Source organism: Chelonoidis abingdonii, chromosome 1 (assembly GCF_003597395.2).
Source record: "Chelonoidis abingdonii isolate Lonesome George chromosome 1, CheloAbing_2.0, whole genome shotgun sequence".
Taxonomy (NCBI): Eukaryota; Metazoa; Chordata; order Testudines; family Testudinidae; genus Chelonoidis; species Chelonoidis abingdonii.
In genome coordinates this window covers 177,923,130-177,940,904 of record NC_133769.1, presented here as the reverse complement: position 1 = coordinate 177,940,904, position 17,775 = coordinate 177,923,130, and the positions used below count along the sequence as shown (strand labels likewise).

At 44.9% G+C, this 17,775-nt stretch overlaps 1 protein-coding gene across 11 annotated transcripts in view; it reads left to right on the top strand.

Moving 5' to 3' along the window:
* The window catches only part of MPZL1 (myelin protein zero like 1), a 78,952-nt gene that overhangs the window by 25,757 nt on the left and 35,420 nt on the right, over positions 1-17,775 (top strand). The window contains exon 1 of one of the 11 annotated variants that reach the window (XM_075072890.1): positions 2,123-2,243. The exons of the other annotated variants lie outside the window; for them this stretch is intronic. Within the exon in view, the coding sequence (XP_074928991.1) occupies positions 2,123-2,243 (121 nt within the window). Of the gene's footprint in view, positions 1-2,122; positions 2,244-17,775 lie in introns of those variants that run through there. 11 annotated transcript variants of the gene reach the window in all.

Sequence of the window (17,775 nt, the reverse complement as noted above, 5' to 3'; positions counted from 1 at the left end):
GCAGCAATTCAGCGGCAGGCCCTTCCCTCCGAGAGGGACTGAGGGTCCCGCCGCAGAGCCGGCCCTGGGGGAGTGCACAATTTTATATTCTTGCCTCAGGCGCAAGAATACCTAGTTATGGCTCTTTACCTGGCCAGACCTCAAGGTAATCTTCCAGCACAACCATCATATGCAATAGCTGCACACACACACACACAGCCCTCATTTTCCACTAGCAAAAATCCACACAACTTCCCCAGCACAGCATAACAACTAATGCATCTCCCCACCTCCCCTGCCCCCATGACAACCACCCAATAAACTCCACCATCACTCTGAAACCTAGAATGTGTGAATCAGTGTGAAGTGATGGAAACAGCTACAAGCATGACTTGAGAGAGCACTTTTTATTCACAATATCAGCAGCTTCAGTCATCACTGGAATTCAGACATTTTTGGCATTTTATTAATTACACCTGTGCAAGTCCATGGGCATTCAGCTGCTACTATTAGTGTTGCTCTTGGTTCTGCCTGGTCACTAAATACCTCATGTGATACTAGGCCAGCTGGATAGCAGCCTATGCAATGCCTGGGTGTTCTCTTGCCCATCCCTACAATACAGATATCACCAGCCCCCGTGATAACCGTATCCCCAGATAAACAAGCGTAGTGAGGACAGATCAATATGGAATTCATTAATGATGGCATTGATGTGCATATCCATGATTATAGACCATGTCTGTACGCCAGATTCACAGGTTTAAGGGTCAGTTTTTGGGGGGAGCTAAATTAGTACAAACCTCTCTGTGGGCCCTGGATTTGAGAGCTTATATCAATTTAGCTTAGTTTAGTAAATTAACTGGGGTTTATACCATCTTAATTAAATCACTTTTACAAAATCACATTTATTTAAATCAGTGCAACTTCTTATGCATACAAGCCCTTTCTTTCCTTTCTCTCCTATAAGGCAGTCAGTAATTCAAAGTCTGTATAAAATAGTTAGATCTAATAAAAGCTCTTAGGCTACCTAAATTGGATTCCTTCAAGTCTGAAAGGGTGTTGTTGCCATGGCAACCTTAAACAAAAAGAGGACGGTCTTCACTAAGAAAGTACATGTAACTGATCACTGTGCACCCAAGGGGAAGTCATTTTCCTGTCTGATAAACTTTTAAAACATGTTTGATGCAAGACGCACCCAGCAATGAATTTTAAAACTGCTACAGAGTGGAATAACATACAATATGGTTAAATTTGTGCTTCAGCTATTTAAATATTAAATAGAATGCAGCCCTCCCCCCCAAACAGATTTTCAAGAAAGAGATGAGAATAAAAGTGGGATGTAACAATGTCTCTGTCCTCTTCAGTGTATATAACAGCAGCCTAGTGCCTTAATCACCTAACCTAAGTCTTCCCTGGAACTACCCACAAGTTTGCAAAAGAACCAATACTTACTACTATAAACCTACTTCAAAACATAGGCTGTGCAGATCAACTAGGCAAAGACAATGATCTTTAGGGGAAAAGCGATAACTACCAAAAATAATTCAAAGAACTGGGAAAGCACACTCAGCTACCCATACCCAAACGCATGGGGGAAAATCAAACTAGGAAAAATAATAAAGAGCTCAGATGCTTGTACAATCACATGCCTCCAGAAATTGGGGCTTTAAGAACCAAACCCGTTTCCAGTAGGCAGCGCTGGTGGCTTGGCCCAGAAAGCCGAGGGGTGGGCGCGCAGAGGTGGCTCAGGCACTAGGGCCGGGTGCGGAGCAGCCCATCACACGGGTAATGCGCAGGGCGCCGTACGCCACAGTCCGCCAGGAACGGGCCCAGCAAGGGCGGGGCACCCCCGGCATCCTCTCTCGGAGCCCCGCCCCCGCCCAGTGTCACGTGTTCCGGACAGGGGCGGGGCCAAGGCAATTCGCCTACCCTTTCTGATAGGGCGCTCTTCTAGTGAATGACAAACCAACTCGCCAATCACGTACCCACACTGGACACACGGGGCGGAGCCAGAGGGGGACGGAGAGCGGGACGCGGGAGGTGTGCGCGATTGACGGCTCCTCCGTCCCATCAGCTGGCGGGAGCCCCTTTCCCCGCCCACCGCCCGGCCCTAAGGGGCGGGGCTGCGCCGGGGGCCGGGACAATGGGGGCACGGGGAGCAGGCAGCAGGAAAATGGCAGCGGGCGTCAGCGCGAGGGTGGCGGGTGGCTCCGGCCCGGGCTCCGGCGCTGATGCTGGCGCGGCGCAGCCCGCTCTGGGCTTCTGTGATGCGCGGGGCAGGCGGGGGGGGGCTGCATGGCTCCCGGGGGGGGCGCGGACGGGAGCCCTGGGCGGGGCGGCGTTGGGCTGGAGCCTGGAGCCCCTCAAAGCTCCGTTCGGAGGCTCCTCTGGTGCGAAGCTGTGGAGGGCAGTGTTTGGGAAAAACAGCTCCCCCCTGCCCGCCGCCACCCTCGCCCCCGCTGCCAGGGGGGTTGGCTGCGATGACCAGATTCAAACGTACGTGTCGCTTGCGGCGTTGGACGATATCCCTACCCCTGGACCTGATGGCGGCGCAAGTCCTTTGAGGAGCCTGGTTGTCCCCCAGGCTGTGCTGTCTGATTGGTACATATGGGGTTGGGCGGATTCTGGCAGGTTGCTCAGCCCATGACTGAGTCCCCAGAAGCCTGAGGCTGACATAAAAAAGTGAAAGCAGCAGAGAATCCTGTGGCACCTTGTAGGACTAACAGAGTTTTGGAGCTGAGCTTCGTGAGTGAATACCACTTCGTCAGACGCAGTAGTGGATTTTCCATGGTAGGATATATATGCTAGCAAGCAAGCTAAGATACGAGGTTAGTTCAATCAGGGAGATGGGGCCCTGTTCTAGCAGTAGAGGTGTGAAAACCAAGGAGGAGAACTGGTCTGTTAGTTGCAAGCCACTTCACAGTCTTTGTTTAGTCCAGAGCTCGATGTGTCAAATTGCAGATGCAACTGAAGCTCAGCAGTTTCTCTTTGAAGTCTGCTTCCTGAAGTTTTTTTGCTGCAGGATGGCCCTTAAGGTTCTGACATAGTAGTGTGGCCAGGGAGGTGAAGTGCTCTCCTACAGGTTTTTGTATATTGCCATTCCTGATATCTGATTTGATGTTCCAGTTTCTCCTTTTCCGTAGTGGACTGCTCCAGTTTGGCGATGACATAGCAGAGGCGGCTTTGTGACATATGATGGCGTATGATACATTGGTGGACGTGCAGTGAATGAACAGTGATGGTGTGGTGATCTGGTTAGGTCCTGTGATGGTCACTGGCTGTAATATGTGGCAGAGTTTGCATCGAGGTTTGTTTGCACGGATGGTTCTCATGTAGAGTTTACTTATGTCGTGTGCGTTGCTGGTGAGAATACGTTTCAGTGTTGGCGGTGTTGTCTGTGGGCAATGATTGGCCTGGCCACCCAAGACCTGTAAAGTTGGGATCATTGTCCAGGATGGCGTTGTAGATCCCTGATATGCTTGAGGGTTAGCTGGGGCTGTAGTGATGCCAGTGGACAGTCGTGGTTTCTTCTTGGTTTGTCTTGTCGTAGGAGGCTTCGGGGTTACATGTCTGGCTCTGTTTGATCTGTTTCCTAATTTCCTCTGCTGGTATTGTTAGTTTGAGAATGCTTGGGTGGAGATTTTGTAGGTGTTGGTCTCTGTCTTAGGGGTTAGAGCAGATGCGGTTGTACCTCAGTGCTTGGCTGTAGACAATGGATCATGTGATGTGCCCGGGATGGAAGCTGGAGGCATGAAGGTAGGCGTAGCAGTCGGTAGGTTTTCGATATAGGGTGGTGTTAATGTGACCGTCACTTACTTGCACCGTGGTGTCTAGAAAGTGGACCTCCTGTGTAGATAAAAAGTGATGAGATGGTTAAAATAAATTTGAAGAGTGGTATTTGCTTCTGTGTTTTGAGCCTGTCTGGTGTCTGAGTGGGGCCTTGAGGATTTCCCCATTACCTGTAGGGACTGGACTGGTGGTTTCCAGCTGGAAGAAGGGGGTAAAGCATTGGGAGGTTCTGCCAAGAACTAAATTCTGTGTTGTCACAGCTGCTTTGGAAATGGGGCACCCAATCCTGGGGTCTGAATTGAATTACACCACTGGGAACAGAGAAGAGGGGCAGCTGTAAGGTTAGCAACCTAACCTGGTCTGGAAGGAAGCTACTGCTGGGTATAGGCTATCCTGCCAACCCTCCTCCATACCTGTATCTGTTTCATAGGCATTTCTAAGTGTCCAGTCACTCAAAGACAGTTGTGTTATATTCTACAGAAACTACTTCTAATGCTTAGTAAGCTTTAGACTAATAGTGGCCATACTGGGTCAGTCCAAGGTCCATCTAGCCCAGTATTCTGTCTTTTGGGTTTTCAGTTAGGCCCTGCAATGAAACTGACTAGTTTGATTTTCCCTTCTTCAGTAGTTTTACTTTCTGATTCTGGAATGGTGCTATTCCCAGGTTCGTAGGAAAGCTTTTAAATATAAACCAAAATTTGTTTTTGCGTGTGTGTCTGTAAGTGTCACACAATCACTGTTTAATCATGTTAGATCTTGTTAAACCTAGCTTTTAAGAAATCTTTTTCTTTCATTCATTCATTTTAACAAACCTTTCAAAATGAATTGTACCAGCCAGCATATAGGATAGGCAATAGGGGTAACTTTTGCTATCTGAATAGCGTTGGAACTTTTATTTACAAATGTGCCCCAGGACAGATTCTGTGTGTCAGGCATTTTTTGTAGAATGCTGAGAATTTATGGTGCAGTCAGTGAGGCAGTGGTCACTAGGAGTGGTACTTGAGAAAATTATAGTGACAAATGCTGGTTTTTGCTTTCTGGTTTGCCCTAAGGTTGTGATGGTTATGAAGTAAAATGACTTTTCCTTACCATATCCAGGGTATGGCACATGCCAAAGTAGGTCTCATTCATAGTCTATAAGACAAGCATATCTTCAGTGTACACTTAGATTCTCCAATCATTGACCTAGCACTGCTGCAGCCCTGTGGTGGGAGAACTTCTGAAAATGCTTAGCATAAATAAGGCCTCAGCTGCAGACAAGAGGTGGAATATCTCTTGGTTAATTGTAGTTATGTGCTTGGTTTGGATGACAAAGCAATCAGCCTGAAATAAGTAGCAACTCAGTCACCAAAAATTAAAATTTAACTTCATGTCTGCAGTTCTCAAACTTAAATATTAGGGTGACAGCCAACTTAAAAGGTGTTCCTTTTCTGTACTGTGCATCTCTATAATATCTGAGCACTTCAAAACATGAATGGATTTAGTCTCCTAAACCTCCTGTGGGACATGGAACTACTTTTACGCCTACTTCGCAGGAGAATAACGAAGGCACATTTAGGTGTAAAAGGTGCAAATCTGGAAATGGAATCTGGATTTCTGAGTCCTAGTCCAGTGCCTTCACCTCTGTGGAAATTCATGTAATAAACAAACTTTAGGCAACCAATAAAGATTAACAAAATAACCTAGTAGAATAACTAGCAGGAGTGACTAAAAAGCCTTGATGACATGTCACATCAGATGAACATAAGTGGCCTGTTAATTATCATTGCAAAAGGAAAGCTGTCCTACAGTGGGAAAACCACAACTTTTTCCTTCCAAACAAAATGAACATGTATCTAAATCTGATTTTGTTCTATCATTCTACTGCATCTGGGTGAAAATACTTTGGACAGTGGAAAGATGGTTCATCTGTGGAATTAGGAGTCTTTACCCACATAGCCTTTAATAGTAGCTTATACTTACAAGATATTAACAGCCTGTGTTCTGTCCAGATAGGAGGTAAAGATACAAAACCCTGTTTTACATGGCAAAGAGAAAATCAAATGTAGTCTTGGGTATACTCTGTCTAGAAGGGCAAAAGCTGTACAGATTAACATCCTTGAAAATTTATTTTGATAGTGAAAAGTGCTGGACTGCTCACTCTTGATAGTAGTAATGTCCTCTATACACAGAGCACTGTCCATCTCAAAGGGAGAGATTCCCAAATGGTGATCTGGGGAGTACTTGCTGGTGGACTTGGGAGTGCTGCTTAGTTGCATGGGACAGGATCTCCTCTCTTCCCTTTACTAAACAAATTGACATCTTAAAATACACAACTATTCTGTTAATATTACTTTTATGTAAAGAATTGCTGTAGCTGTCAGATGCTAGGAAATCATGAATAGGAGGGGAGACAATACACACACTTGCTCAGAGATGTCCTTCACACAATGGGGAAAACTCTGAAACCTTAGAGTCCTTGCCCCAAGGCATTCAGCCACCATTTATATCGCAGTGTTAACCCTCAAGTTCAGTTTGATGTGGGAAGTGAAGTGTTTTAAGTGTGGTGGTAGAGAGCACGTTTCTGAAATTTCTGATAACTGCAAGTAGGGAACAAATTGGACATGTGCTGTGTGGGTGGATGAACTGACCAATGCAGAAGAAGATACCTGTATGATTGGCCGACTGCTATCTGTTTTTGTGTGAAGCTGAAACACTGGAATTCATGCATGGCATGGAGTTTGTGCAAAACAGGTTAGACCATCCCTGAAGACTCTCTGGCTACTAAATCCCACTCTGCAATACAGTAGTTTCTGTTAGCAGTTTTCTCTTTGTTGTGAGGTGTCATGTGGAGGAGGAGGTAGCTATCAGGAGCTTAGCTTTCTTTCACTGCAGAAGTGACACTGGTCATGGGTGGTGATAGTGGCTGTAAGGGAATGCAAAATACCCAATACTAGTCCCCCGTGGAAAAACATTTGGAAAGGCAGACTTGTCTTGTTAGGCATGATATTGGGCAGGAGTCCTGACTTGCAGAGTAGCTGACATGGGGTGTTACAAAGAGTCTCAGTCTTATAGATAGATGAGCACTCTAACTGCCCTTCATAAGCACTGTTTGGCGAGAACTGGAAGGTTCTTAGTTTACATAGTTGTAGTGCAACCTGAAGGGGATCTAGGTACCTTTTATATTGCACCAGCACATTAGCATGCTTCCTGATTCACACCCTCATAGACCACAGAACTGTGTTGACAAGTCTGTGGGGTAGGAGCAAGGACACAATGAGGGCCTAGTCCTCCCCATCTTGGCCATAGTAGGAGAGGGGGAAGAGGTATAACCGAAAGTGTCACCACCAATAACTCATTGCCCCTCAGGTTGAAAACTCTGAATCCACCACTGAATTACCTATTTTAATGTAGAGAAAAGTCTTCAAAATGTGGTTTTCCTATCCTTCTTGTGACTGGCTTAGATTCTGCCCCACAGCATAATTACAAGGCTTTATATACACTATACAGAGTGAGTTGTGTTGCTGGCCTATGTGTATTTATCCAATAGACAATCTATAGAAGAATTCATCTCACTTTGGAAGGTCAGTGGGTCCCCTGTCAGACTTCAGAATGTTTGCTTTGAGACAGAGCTCAAAGGAGAGGATTCTTAAATTACAGTCTTTGAACTTAGGGTATTGCCTTTAGGTGGCCTTATGCTCTCGTGCAACATAATTCCCAAAATAGCTTCCTCATATTGGAAGTAAGCTACGCCTATTATCCTGTACATAAGTAAAGTGAGAATCTCATGCTGAGACTTACTCCCCAGGTCAGCAGTAGGTAAGAAGGGACTGAACGCCTGGTTGTGACACTCAGTATTTTGGAACACCCTGCACCCCTATGTTTGTCCTTTTAATGTGATTGTGTGGTATCTAGTGCAAAATTTGTCATGTTGAGTGTCTTTGGAAGGCTCATGATGCATTGAGCATTGTTATAGCAATGTTATAAGTTGTAATTTTATGTGTATAGTTATGAGGCTGAAAATGTGTCCTCATGGCTTAAAAAACAGGGATTCTCAAAGTGGGGGTCAGGAGGTTATTACCTGGGAGGTCGGGAGCTGTCAGCCTCCACCCCCAAACCCTACTTTGCCTCCAGCATTTATAATGGTGTTAAATTTAAAAACACTCGTTTATATATTTATTAGGGTGGGTTGCACTCAGAGGTTTGCTGTGTGAAATGGGTCACCAGTACAAAAGTTTGAGAACCACTGTCTTAAAACAAGCCCAGGCAAAACTCTCCAGGAACAGAGGGGCAGTTCACACCTCATCAGGGCATGTATGGGATAAGCCCAGCCCAGCCTCACAGGAACAAAGGACACTGGCCTAGGCAGCAACAAAGGATCTGTTAGACTCTGGAGCCGCCCCCCCCCCCCCCCCCTCTGCACTTCCCTGGCGTTTGGGCTCGCAGAGTATGCTTGCCTGACCCTATAGGGTAGGGGCAAAGCCAAGACAGGGAAGAAAGAACATGATGAAAGGGGGAGACTTTTCCACGCTCTTTCCCTCTTCCACATCCGTCTACAGAGACCACCAGCAAGCGACTGAAGTGCTGATCGAAAGGGAGAGCCTGGCTGAAGGGCAGCCAGCTGGCCTATGGTGAGAAGCATCTAAGTTGTAATGTCACTGCAAGTGTTAAGATCATCTTAGAACGTGTTTTGCTTTCATTTCATTTGACCAAATCTGACTTGTGCTTTGACGTATAATCACTTAAATTCTATATTTTTTTTTAGTTAATAAATTTGTTTGTTCTACGTGAAGCAGTGCATTTGGTTTGAAGTGTGCCAGAGACTCCCTTTGGGATAACAAGCCTGGTCCATATCAATTTTTTTGTTAAATTGATGAACTCATATAAGCTTGCAGTGTCCAGCATGTATAACTAGGCACTGCAAGACAGAGGTTGCCAGGGTTGTGTCTGGGACCAGAGATATTGGCTAGTGCATTTGGTTGCACAGTCCAAGCAGTGGCTGACCAAAAGTGCTCACTCATGTAACTGAGAGCAGCGTACATGCCAGAGGCTGTGCATGAATAGCCTGGAAGTGGGGGTTCTCACAGCGGAGTTGGGTAAGGCTGGCTCCCAGAGTCAAGGACTGGAGCGATCTAGCAGTCAGCGATCCAGATAACACCAGGGGAACGTCACACTGGTCTAGCCATTATGTTAGCCTGAGGCCTGGTCACCACTTAAATAAGAGGCTGACTCAGCTATGTTGGTCACAGGTGTGGAAAAATCCACACTCCTGACCAACGTAGCTATGTCAGCCTCATATTCAACTTGAGACCAGGCCTCAGGCTATGTAACAAGCTTGCCCATCTGGAAAAAGGGTAGAGTTGAGACTTGAGACTGTTTGTTTGAGAACTTGAGAAAATGTACACTAGGAGTGGAAAGTATTCTCCACTTAATCACACCAGATTCTTTGACACATTAGCACCAAAGTGAATATTGCACACCAAGAGCTGTAAATCAAGTAAAAGTCAAAGTGCAAGGAGCAGGAGAAATAACTGACTGCACCAATCGTTTTAAAGCTGCAATGCACTAGGGAGGAAAGCTGATTTAAAAAAAAAAAAAAAAAAAGTCAAGAAGGCCTGAAGAGCTCTTGTAACTCTAAAGCTTGTCTTTCACCAACAAAAGTTGGTCCAATAGAAGAGATTACTTCATCCACTTTGCCTCATTTTATCAATCATGACTTTTTTGAAATAGTAGTCCAAAACAGGACAATACAAGAAAGGTTCTTCAAGTCTTTCCTTGAAACACAGCAAAATCCTTCCTCATGAGGCAGAAATGTAAACTACTTAAAATTAACTCAGAGTGAGGGAGTATGCCTACAAATACCAACATTTGGCAGATCTATTAAAGAAAAACATTTTCTGGAATTGGATATATTGGAATTGATTTTTGGATAATCAAGTTCCTAAAAACTGAATCTATATCAATTTGTTTGAGCATGTGCTTAGTAGCCAGACCAAGGCTGGGTTTGCAGGGAATTTATGACTGCAGATGTTTGGAGGTCTGGTTGGGAGAAAAACCCTCATCTAGCTGAGCATCTGTTGCCAACACATGTTCAACTGAACTGATGTTAGCAATGTTGGGAACCCTAGGGTAGGCAATCCAGCAGCTGCTGACAGTTTGCAGCGTCATGTTGACAAAACTTGCTCTGCGCAGGCTTAGATAATCTATGCTGAAGACTGTACCAGCAGCCAGTGGGATGTGTACACTAAGGTCCCAGATGTTGCTAACTCCAGTTCAGAAGTAGAATTAGCAAAGTTGGAATTTTTTCAAGTTTCCTTACACGAAGCAATAAAAGCCTAAAAAATTTCATCATCTGTTGTCTTGTATCTAGTGTGTACAAGAGACTAAAGTCGACAAGCTTACAAGATAATGCCATTCCTCAAGTCTAGATAAGCATGGAATATGTAAATTATTAAATGCACACATCAGGGCTGCCCAGAGGCACACATTAAGAGCCACAGATCAGGGTTGTGGCACTTTCCCTGGAAATCTGCCTCCTTGTGAAATTGGTGCATGCCTCCATTTTTCAATTGCACAATAGACTTGAAAATGTGCCACACGTGCACCTAAAGGCTGTGGAAGGAAAGTTGCCCCTGTACGCCCTGCTACTGATGTAACTGTCTTCTCCCAGTTTGAACTACAGGAAAAAAAAACTTGTACAGTGTATAAAAGGTACTGTCCAGGTATCTTCTCCTTTAGCTGATGTCCATTATTTAAAAAAAAAAAAGACTTGAAACCCCCCCCCTGCTGGTACTTTTCTAGCACAGATTATATGCAATGTCCATGCTTTGTTACACTGGCCTGTGGGATTTAATCCTTAAGATGTGTGTGCAGCCCCTATATACTACAGAGTCCAGTATGCAATGCTCCATCTTGATCAGAATAATTTGTTACTGTGGCATTTAGTCTTCACAGGCTTCCCTGGTATATTAAGGATGAGGATGGCTGCAGTGTGTGCTCCATCTCATGGAAACTTGATGTAGCTCTTGGGTCCCTTTCCAGCTCTTGAGATCTTACTGGGGCAAAGATTGAACAGTGAAGCATAAAGGAGTAAGAGGTTTCTTAGAATAAGGACCCTTGCCAGTAAGTGTTGTCTCAGCAGCGTAGAGATAAAGGTGGGACTTCAGGACACTTGTAAAATGCCCAAAGCTGTACCAACTGGTTATATTTTCACCCTTCTGGTTTTACAATGGCAGTATGCCATAATACCATTCTTTGACATACTTTTTTTTAACTGTTGTTAATATTGTTAAGCAATATTGTTACTTAATTGTGGCAGTATGAGGAATGTCCCCCAGGGGAAAAGAATATGTGGTAATCATAGTGTGATATACAACTTACTTACAGTCTTAAGTAAAAGAGGAACAAAGTTCTTGGTTTATATAAAACATGGAAAATCCAAGTGTGGTAACTGTTTCCTTTCCTATTCTGCCTTAGCAACGACTCCTCAGTTACACATGTTAGGGTGTAAAGAGCCAACAGCTCCACTGACTCACCATTTTTGTGATTAAAAACTGCCTTCTATAGAATTTTTATTTGCACTCCCTAAGTCCACCTTATGGTTTTTCTCTCTGTTCCTCTTTCTATTCACTCATTGTTTATCATCATTCTCTTCTCTCTTCCTTTATGGTCCAACAGTAACTATTGTCAATGCAAGAGACGTGTCTCCCTCACTTACATTGGTGCCATCCCCTAATTTCTCTTGGAAATAAAAAAAAAAAAATCTTCGGTTGTGTAACTTTATAGATATGTATTGGTAGGAATGGTTGTGAAGGCAGTCAAAATGAGTCGTTTGTTGGTAACTAGCAAACCTCACAGAGATTCTGTTGGCTTTCTAGATGAGGTGGTGACCCTTCAATACCAAGGTAGGATGGAGATTGTGGTGGGGTTTTAGCCTAAATTTTGAGTGCTTATCTCTATACTACGCAGCTTTTAGCGACATGGCTGTGTCACTATAGCCAGGCTGCTAAAAGTAGCGCAATGTAGCTGCTGTTTGTCGGCTCTCCTGATGACAAAAAACTTCTGTCCCCAACAAGCAGCGTTTGCGTTGTTGACAGAAGAGCACTCCTGCTGACAAAGCACTGTTCACACTGGTGCTTATCACGGGCAAAACTTTTGTCTTTCAGGGATTTTTTCCCCTCCCCCTTCTCCAAACACCTCTGAAAGACACAAGTTTTGTCCTTCAGTTGCCAGTGTCATCAGTGCCTTAGTCATGTGTCATCTTTTCCTATTTGGCTGTCTTCACTAGGAAAAAGGGTGTTAAGCTGAGTTAGTGAACTCACTTGATGTCTAATGAAGACATGGCAGTCTGGAGTCTTCACAAGAATTAGCAGGTTGTGTTAGACTTGATTTCCCTCAGTTTTCACACTAATTAGAAGGTTGAATTAAAACTCCAACCTGCAAATTGGCAGTTTAGATTTGCTCCAGTTTGAATTCAGTCTTTAATACTACCTGCTAAATCTTGTGAAAACGCAAACCTGCCTTGGCTACACTGACACTTTACAGCGCTGCAACTTTCTCACTCGGGTGTGAAAAAACACCCCCCTGAGTGCAGCAAGTTACAGCGCTGTAAAGCGCCAGTGTAAACAGTGCCCCAGCACTGGGAGTGCAGCTCCCAGTGCTGTAAGCTAATCCCCTTGGAGAGGTGGAGTACCTGCAGCACTGGGAGAGCTCTTTCCCAGCGCTGGCGCCGCGACCACACTCACACTTCAAAGCGCTGCTGCAGGAGCACTCCCGCGGCAATGCTTTGGAGTTTCCAGTGTAGCCAAGCCCTGAGGTGAGAGAGGAAGGTGTATTCTTGATATGAGCTGTGAAGAACTCTTCTCTTCCTCATGAAGACAAAGCCTTAGTGGGTAGTGGCATTACTGGCCCCTGCAGAATTTCGCACAAATTACCACACTGCTATTTAAACGTAAAACTGTCAGCAGGACTTACTCTGGGACAGACGCCAACCTTGTGATATCACTTCAACACCTCAGTTCCATACCTTTACTTGTCCTTTCATCATGCTTTATTTAATTACCTTATTAACATCCTGTTTACTTAAGTCTTTTGACTTTCATTTTAACCTTAATCTTATTTCACTTAATTTTCATACTTATGCTGTGTGAAAGTTTTCTCTATCACTTTATTTGTATTATCGGAGCACCTAGGAGCCCTAGTCATGGACAGGACCCATTGTGCTAGGCACTGAACACAGAACAAAGACAGTCCCTGCCTCAAAAGTTTACACTGTGAGGCTATGTCTACACTACAGCCTATGTGGTAAAATTTGTGTGTGACTATTCCGAGTGACATAAATTACACCAACATAAGCGTTCAGGTGCACAGCACTGTCAGCTTCTCCCACCATCATAGTTTATGCTGCTTGCGCTGGAGGTTTTTTTATGCCAACGGAGAGCTGCAGCACTGTATGTATAGACATAGTCTGTGTATAAGAGACAGATGGAGGAGTACAAGGAAATAATGTTGGTCAGCATCATAGGCAGTGCTCTCAACACAGCAATGGCCTAGTAGTTGGGTTTTTTTGTAGCCATCACGGCAAAGGAGTTGAAGAGGGATTTGAAGGAGGGTAATGGAGTAGGATTGCAGATGTTTATAGGGAGCTCCTAAGTGTGAGGAGTGATGAGGTATGCAGAGGACACAAAGATGCTTGTTTGAAAGTTTAACAAGTGGGTGATGGAGGCAGGCTTCTTGGGCCAAGTGGAGATGGGAGTTGAGAGCTTGATAGCAAATGTGAGATGATAGGCAGAGCGGGATTAGGCTGTGAAGGGCATTGAAAGTGAAGGTAAGTAGCTTGTGTTTGATGTGATAGAGAAGGGAGAGCCAGTGGAGGGATGTAAAGAGCAGGGGTAAATAGCAGATAGCAGTGACACTTAGACTTTCCTGCTCCTGTCACTTCAACCTCCTCATAAACTGAGTGTCACCCAATGGATAACTTCATGAGAAATAAGAGATGGAAAAATATATAACTGGTTTCTAAGCAAACTACAAGCTTGTTCTGCCACAAGACCACTTGGTCTAATTGGGTGAAGACTAATAATAATTTTTAGGGGTCAAAATAGGTAACTTAGCTTGGAAACAGTTTTGGTCATGAACATCTGCTCTGTAAAACAACTTTACAGTTACGCTGAATAACCTTCCAGTCTCTCCCTACTACAGGATGATTGCTGTAGAGCCTGCCTCTGAGGGCTGGTCTACAGTGGGGTGGGGTTGGGCGGGGATTGATCTAAGATATGCAACTTCAGCTATGTGAATAACGTAGTTGAAGTATCTTAGATTGATTTTACCTCTTGTCCTCGCAGCGTGGGATCGACGTCCGCAGCTCCCCTTGTCAACTCCACTACCGCTGTTTGCGCTAGTGGAGTGTCTGGAGTCGACGGGAGCACGTTCGGGGATCAATATATCACGTCTAGCTGAGATGCGATAGATTGATACCCGAGAAATCGATCATTACCCGCTCATATGGCGGGTAGTCTAGATGTACCCTGAGAGGCAGGGAAGGTCTAGTTACTGATATAGTCAGGTTGATAATAGGGTTAGTTATGGCCATCTCCAGAGATGCTTTATACCACTGCTGCTTGTACTGTGCTGATGCACCTCTGGTAAGCAGGTGTTATTAACCTACCCAGAGACTGTTTCTAGCTGAGAATAAGCGTACCTGCACACAGTGGTGTCTTCTTCTTCATAATTATACGTAAGATTTACACTTCCACAAGAGATGTTCAGGTGCAATTAACTTTACTGGTTATTCTCATCTTGTTTAACTCCACGTAGTGGAGCATGGGGTTCTGTATTTGGCATTTCAACTTCTTCCTTGAGTTTATCGGTTTATGATTCTGCTTTTATTTTACTCTTACTTGGCTTGATTACACCAAATGGGGAGAAAATTATTCTGCAATAGCTATTTTGGTCAATTTTCCCATGTGGAGAAGAGCTTAAACATAGTTTCTTGATCTCCAAGAAACTCAAATATGTACATATACATGTACAAATCATAGTAATTTATTTAGTGCTAGTTAGTAAGTCTGCTGCGAAACGTGATATCAACAAACATACAAGTATTGCTTTTCACAGCAGACTTAGCTCCGGCAAGTTTAAGGACAAATTAAGCCCTGGATGGAAGATCGGGGGAGGCAGCAGGGGCTGGGGGAGGCAGCAGGGGGCTGGAGCCTGAAGCCTTGCGGCCGGAGCCTGCCACCCCAAGGTTGAAGCCCAAAGCTTGAGTCCCACCACCCCTGCGTAAATGGGGGAACTCACTGGCTGCCTCCTCCTCTACTGTTGTGCCCCAGATGACTCCAGAGGAGGGCAGAACCGAACATTTGCTGGAAGCCCCAGCAACCAACACCAAGGCTGTGCATCCAGGAGCTCCAGGGAGGGGCCACTGCTCCCCTTTCCCCTCCCCACAATCACAGCCCTGGTGGCTGCATATCAGAAACGCTGCACTAGATGATTGGAGTTGTGGGTGCTGTTTGGAAAAAAATGCATTTGTAACTCTGGCTGGCTGCCTCAACTGCTAGCCTCTGTATTTAGGCAAAGATCAGGAAACTGAATAAGGCACTTCCAAACCACAATTTTGGTTGGGAGCCTGTTCTTCAGCTGACTATTTCCTTATGGAGGAGGGAAGAGAGGAGGAGACTCCTTGATTTTTACCTACTTTTGTAGGGCAAATTTGGGCTAAGTACCAATCTAAATCATTAGATAACTACACAGTTGGACCTAATGCGATTTACTGGCCTCTTATCTCTATAGGTTGCCATGGAAGCAAAAAAAGATTTCTGGAAAATCTAGCTTCCCTGAAGAACTTTGATAGAATTTCATGTACACTGGAGTTATGGGGGAGCTGTAACATATTGTTCTGCCTGCGAGTGAGCATAATCTTCAAGGGTGTGTGGTTTAGAGACCAGGCTGTTGTTTGCAGGGCTGGCTCCAGGGTTTTTGCTGCCCCAAGAGGGTGAAGAAAAAAAAAAGCCGCGATCGCGATCAGCTTCAATCTTCGGCGGCAATCCCCTCCGAGAGGGAGTGAGGGACCCGCTGCCAAAGAGCCTGATATGCCGCCCCTCACTGTTGGCTGTCCCAAGCACCTGCTTGCTGGGCTGGTGCCTGGAGCCGGCCCTGTTTTTTTGGTAGAGCCTATGAGAGCGCCAGATATTGGTGCCAAGTTCTATCTTCAGCAGCAGCGCTTCAAGTTCTTTATCTTTGTGCCGAAGTTGCTGCATTCTTTGTTGGAGTTTAAACCAATAGAATTATATAACTTCCTATGGGGACACTCTTATTCCAGAATGTTCTGCAGCTGTGTCGGAGGCACTGCATGAGGTGACCCTGAGCTCTTTCAGGCTAATATGACTCCTGACTGTTGCAGGGAGAGATGGGAAGGGATAGCTGAAGGATGGTGTTCTGTATCTCAGCCCTCTGTCTCTTTGGGATTTGAGGATATGGTCATAGGTTCAATGATGCTGGTATCAGGGTTGGCTGGAGACTATAAACGGGAGCTGTCTTTGTTTCTGAGACGAATGCAGTTATGTGGCTGCAGGGTTCAAGTCTGTATGATCTGATCTTTAGTGAGGTTAACAACTTTGGAGACTGCTGTATTGTATGCTCTAGTTCCGGCTGGCTGTTTATGTAATTCAAGGGGTTACTACCTCCTCCTGACTGTAACACATTTCTGTCAAAGCATCAGGGTCTGTGGCTAGTGAGACTAAACTATCCATTGTAGGGTGTCTTTGTGATGTGGTCAACTGGGAATCTTAGTTTGGACCTGAGGAGACAAAGTCCACTTATGAACTAATTGGGGAGACCTGGCTTCTGTTCCAGGAGTGAAAGATTATTAATGTTCAGGTGTACAACAGATCCTCCAATAGTAAAACTCCTGCTTAGCAGGGCTTTGGAGCGGAACTGGAGCAGAGCAATTCAAAAATTTTGATTGCTTTGAATCCCTGCTGCTTAGTAAGTGTGGGCTGAAAGAGGGAGATGAGGCTTTTCTTCACCACACTTTCAAGGACTATTTATATACAACAGTGGCTTCTTGGAATAAACATGTCAGTGCTTACTCCTTCCTGTTAGTAGCAATGAATCCTCTGTCCCCTATACAGGCAAGCAACATCTCAGCGCTGATTTTAATTCCTACACTAACGTTGAGGGCATCTTGCTTGCTTTTTACCTGAAAGGGAGATTTGTTCTGTGGTTTGGACTTGAAACAATGGTTTATTTTCTGTTATCATAATATCCACTCCACTGGCAGAAAAAACTACATACAGCACTGCAGCTATGAATTCACTTCGCTGAATTTCCAGAAGATCTCGTGTGTTCAGAATAAACATTTCGTAGTAGGGACCCAAAGAGAGGACTATTTCTTGGCCTGTAGTTAGATTATATGTAGGGGAGAAAGGAAGCTCTGACACAACTGCTTCTTGAAAATCCATTTTCCTTAGAGCACTGTTTCTGTGCTGTTCTGTTTGTTTGATACAAGGGTTGTGATGACAAGGCAGTCAGTAATGCCCAGCCTCCCCTGGCCTCTTAAACAAGGTTGTTCTGTAGGAGAATAAATAGCTAGCACTTCCAGAGCTCTCTACAGACTAACTTCTACGGAAGATGAACTTACTCTAAGGAGCCATATGCGGTCTTCAGGGCTCGCTTTCAGATCTGCAGCAGACTTACCTCCCCGCGTTGTTTTGACTGTCCGTATTTAAACCACAACTCATCACCACGGTAGCTTAGTGTCTGGAGGCTGGTTCAGGTTAGAATATTTTAATCTGTCTTTAGTAGAATGGACATTTATAGGCTGTTTTCCAAGCCTACTGTGTGAGGTGATCCAACTTCCTCTCAGATTAAATTCGGGTCTAATGGCAATAACACACACCGGAGTTGCTGTTATCAACTTCTCTGTTATAAAATTCTCTGAAGCTCACTCTTTTTTGGAAGTGAGGAGAAGGATGAGGTGACACAGATTCCAGTCTGTATGACTGGCTGAGCACATCTGTCACAGGCTCA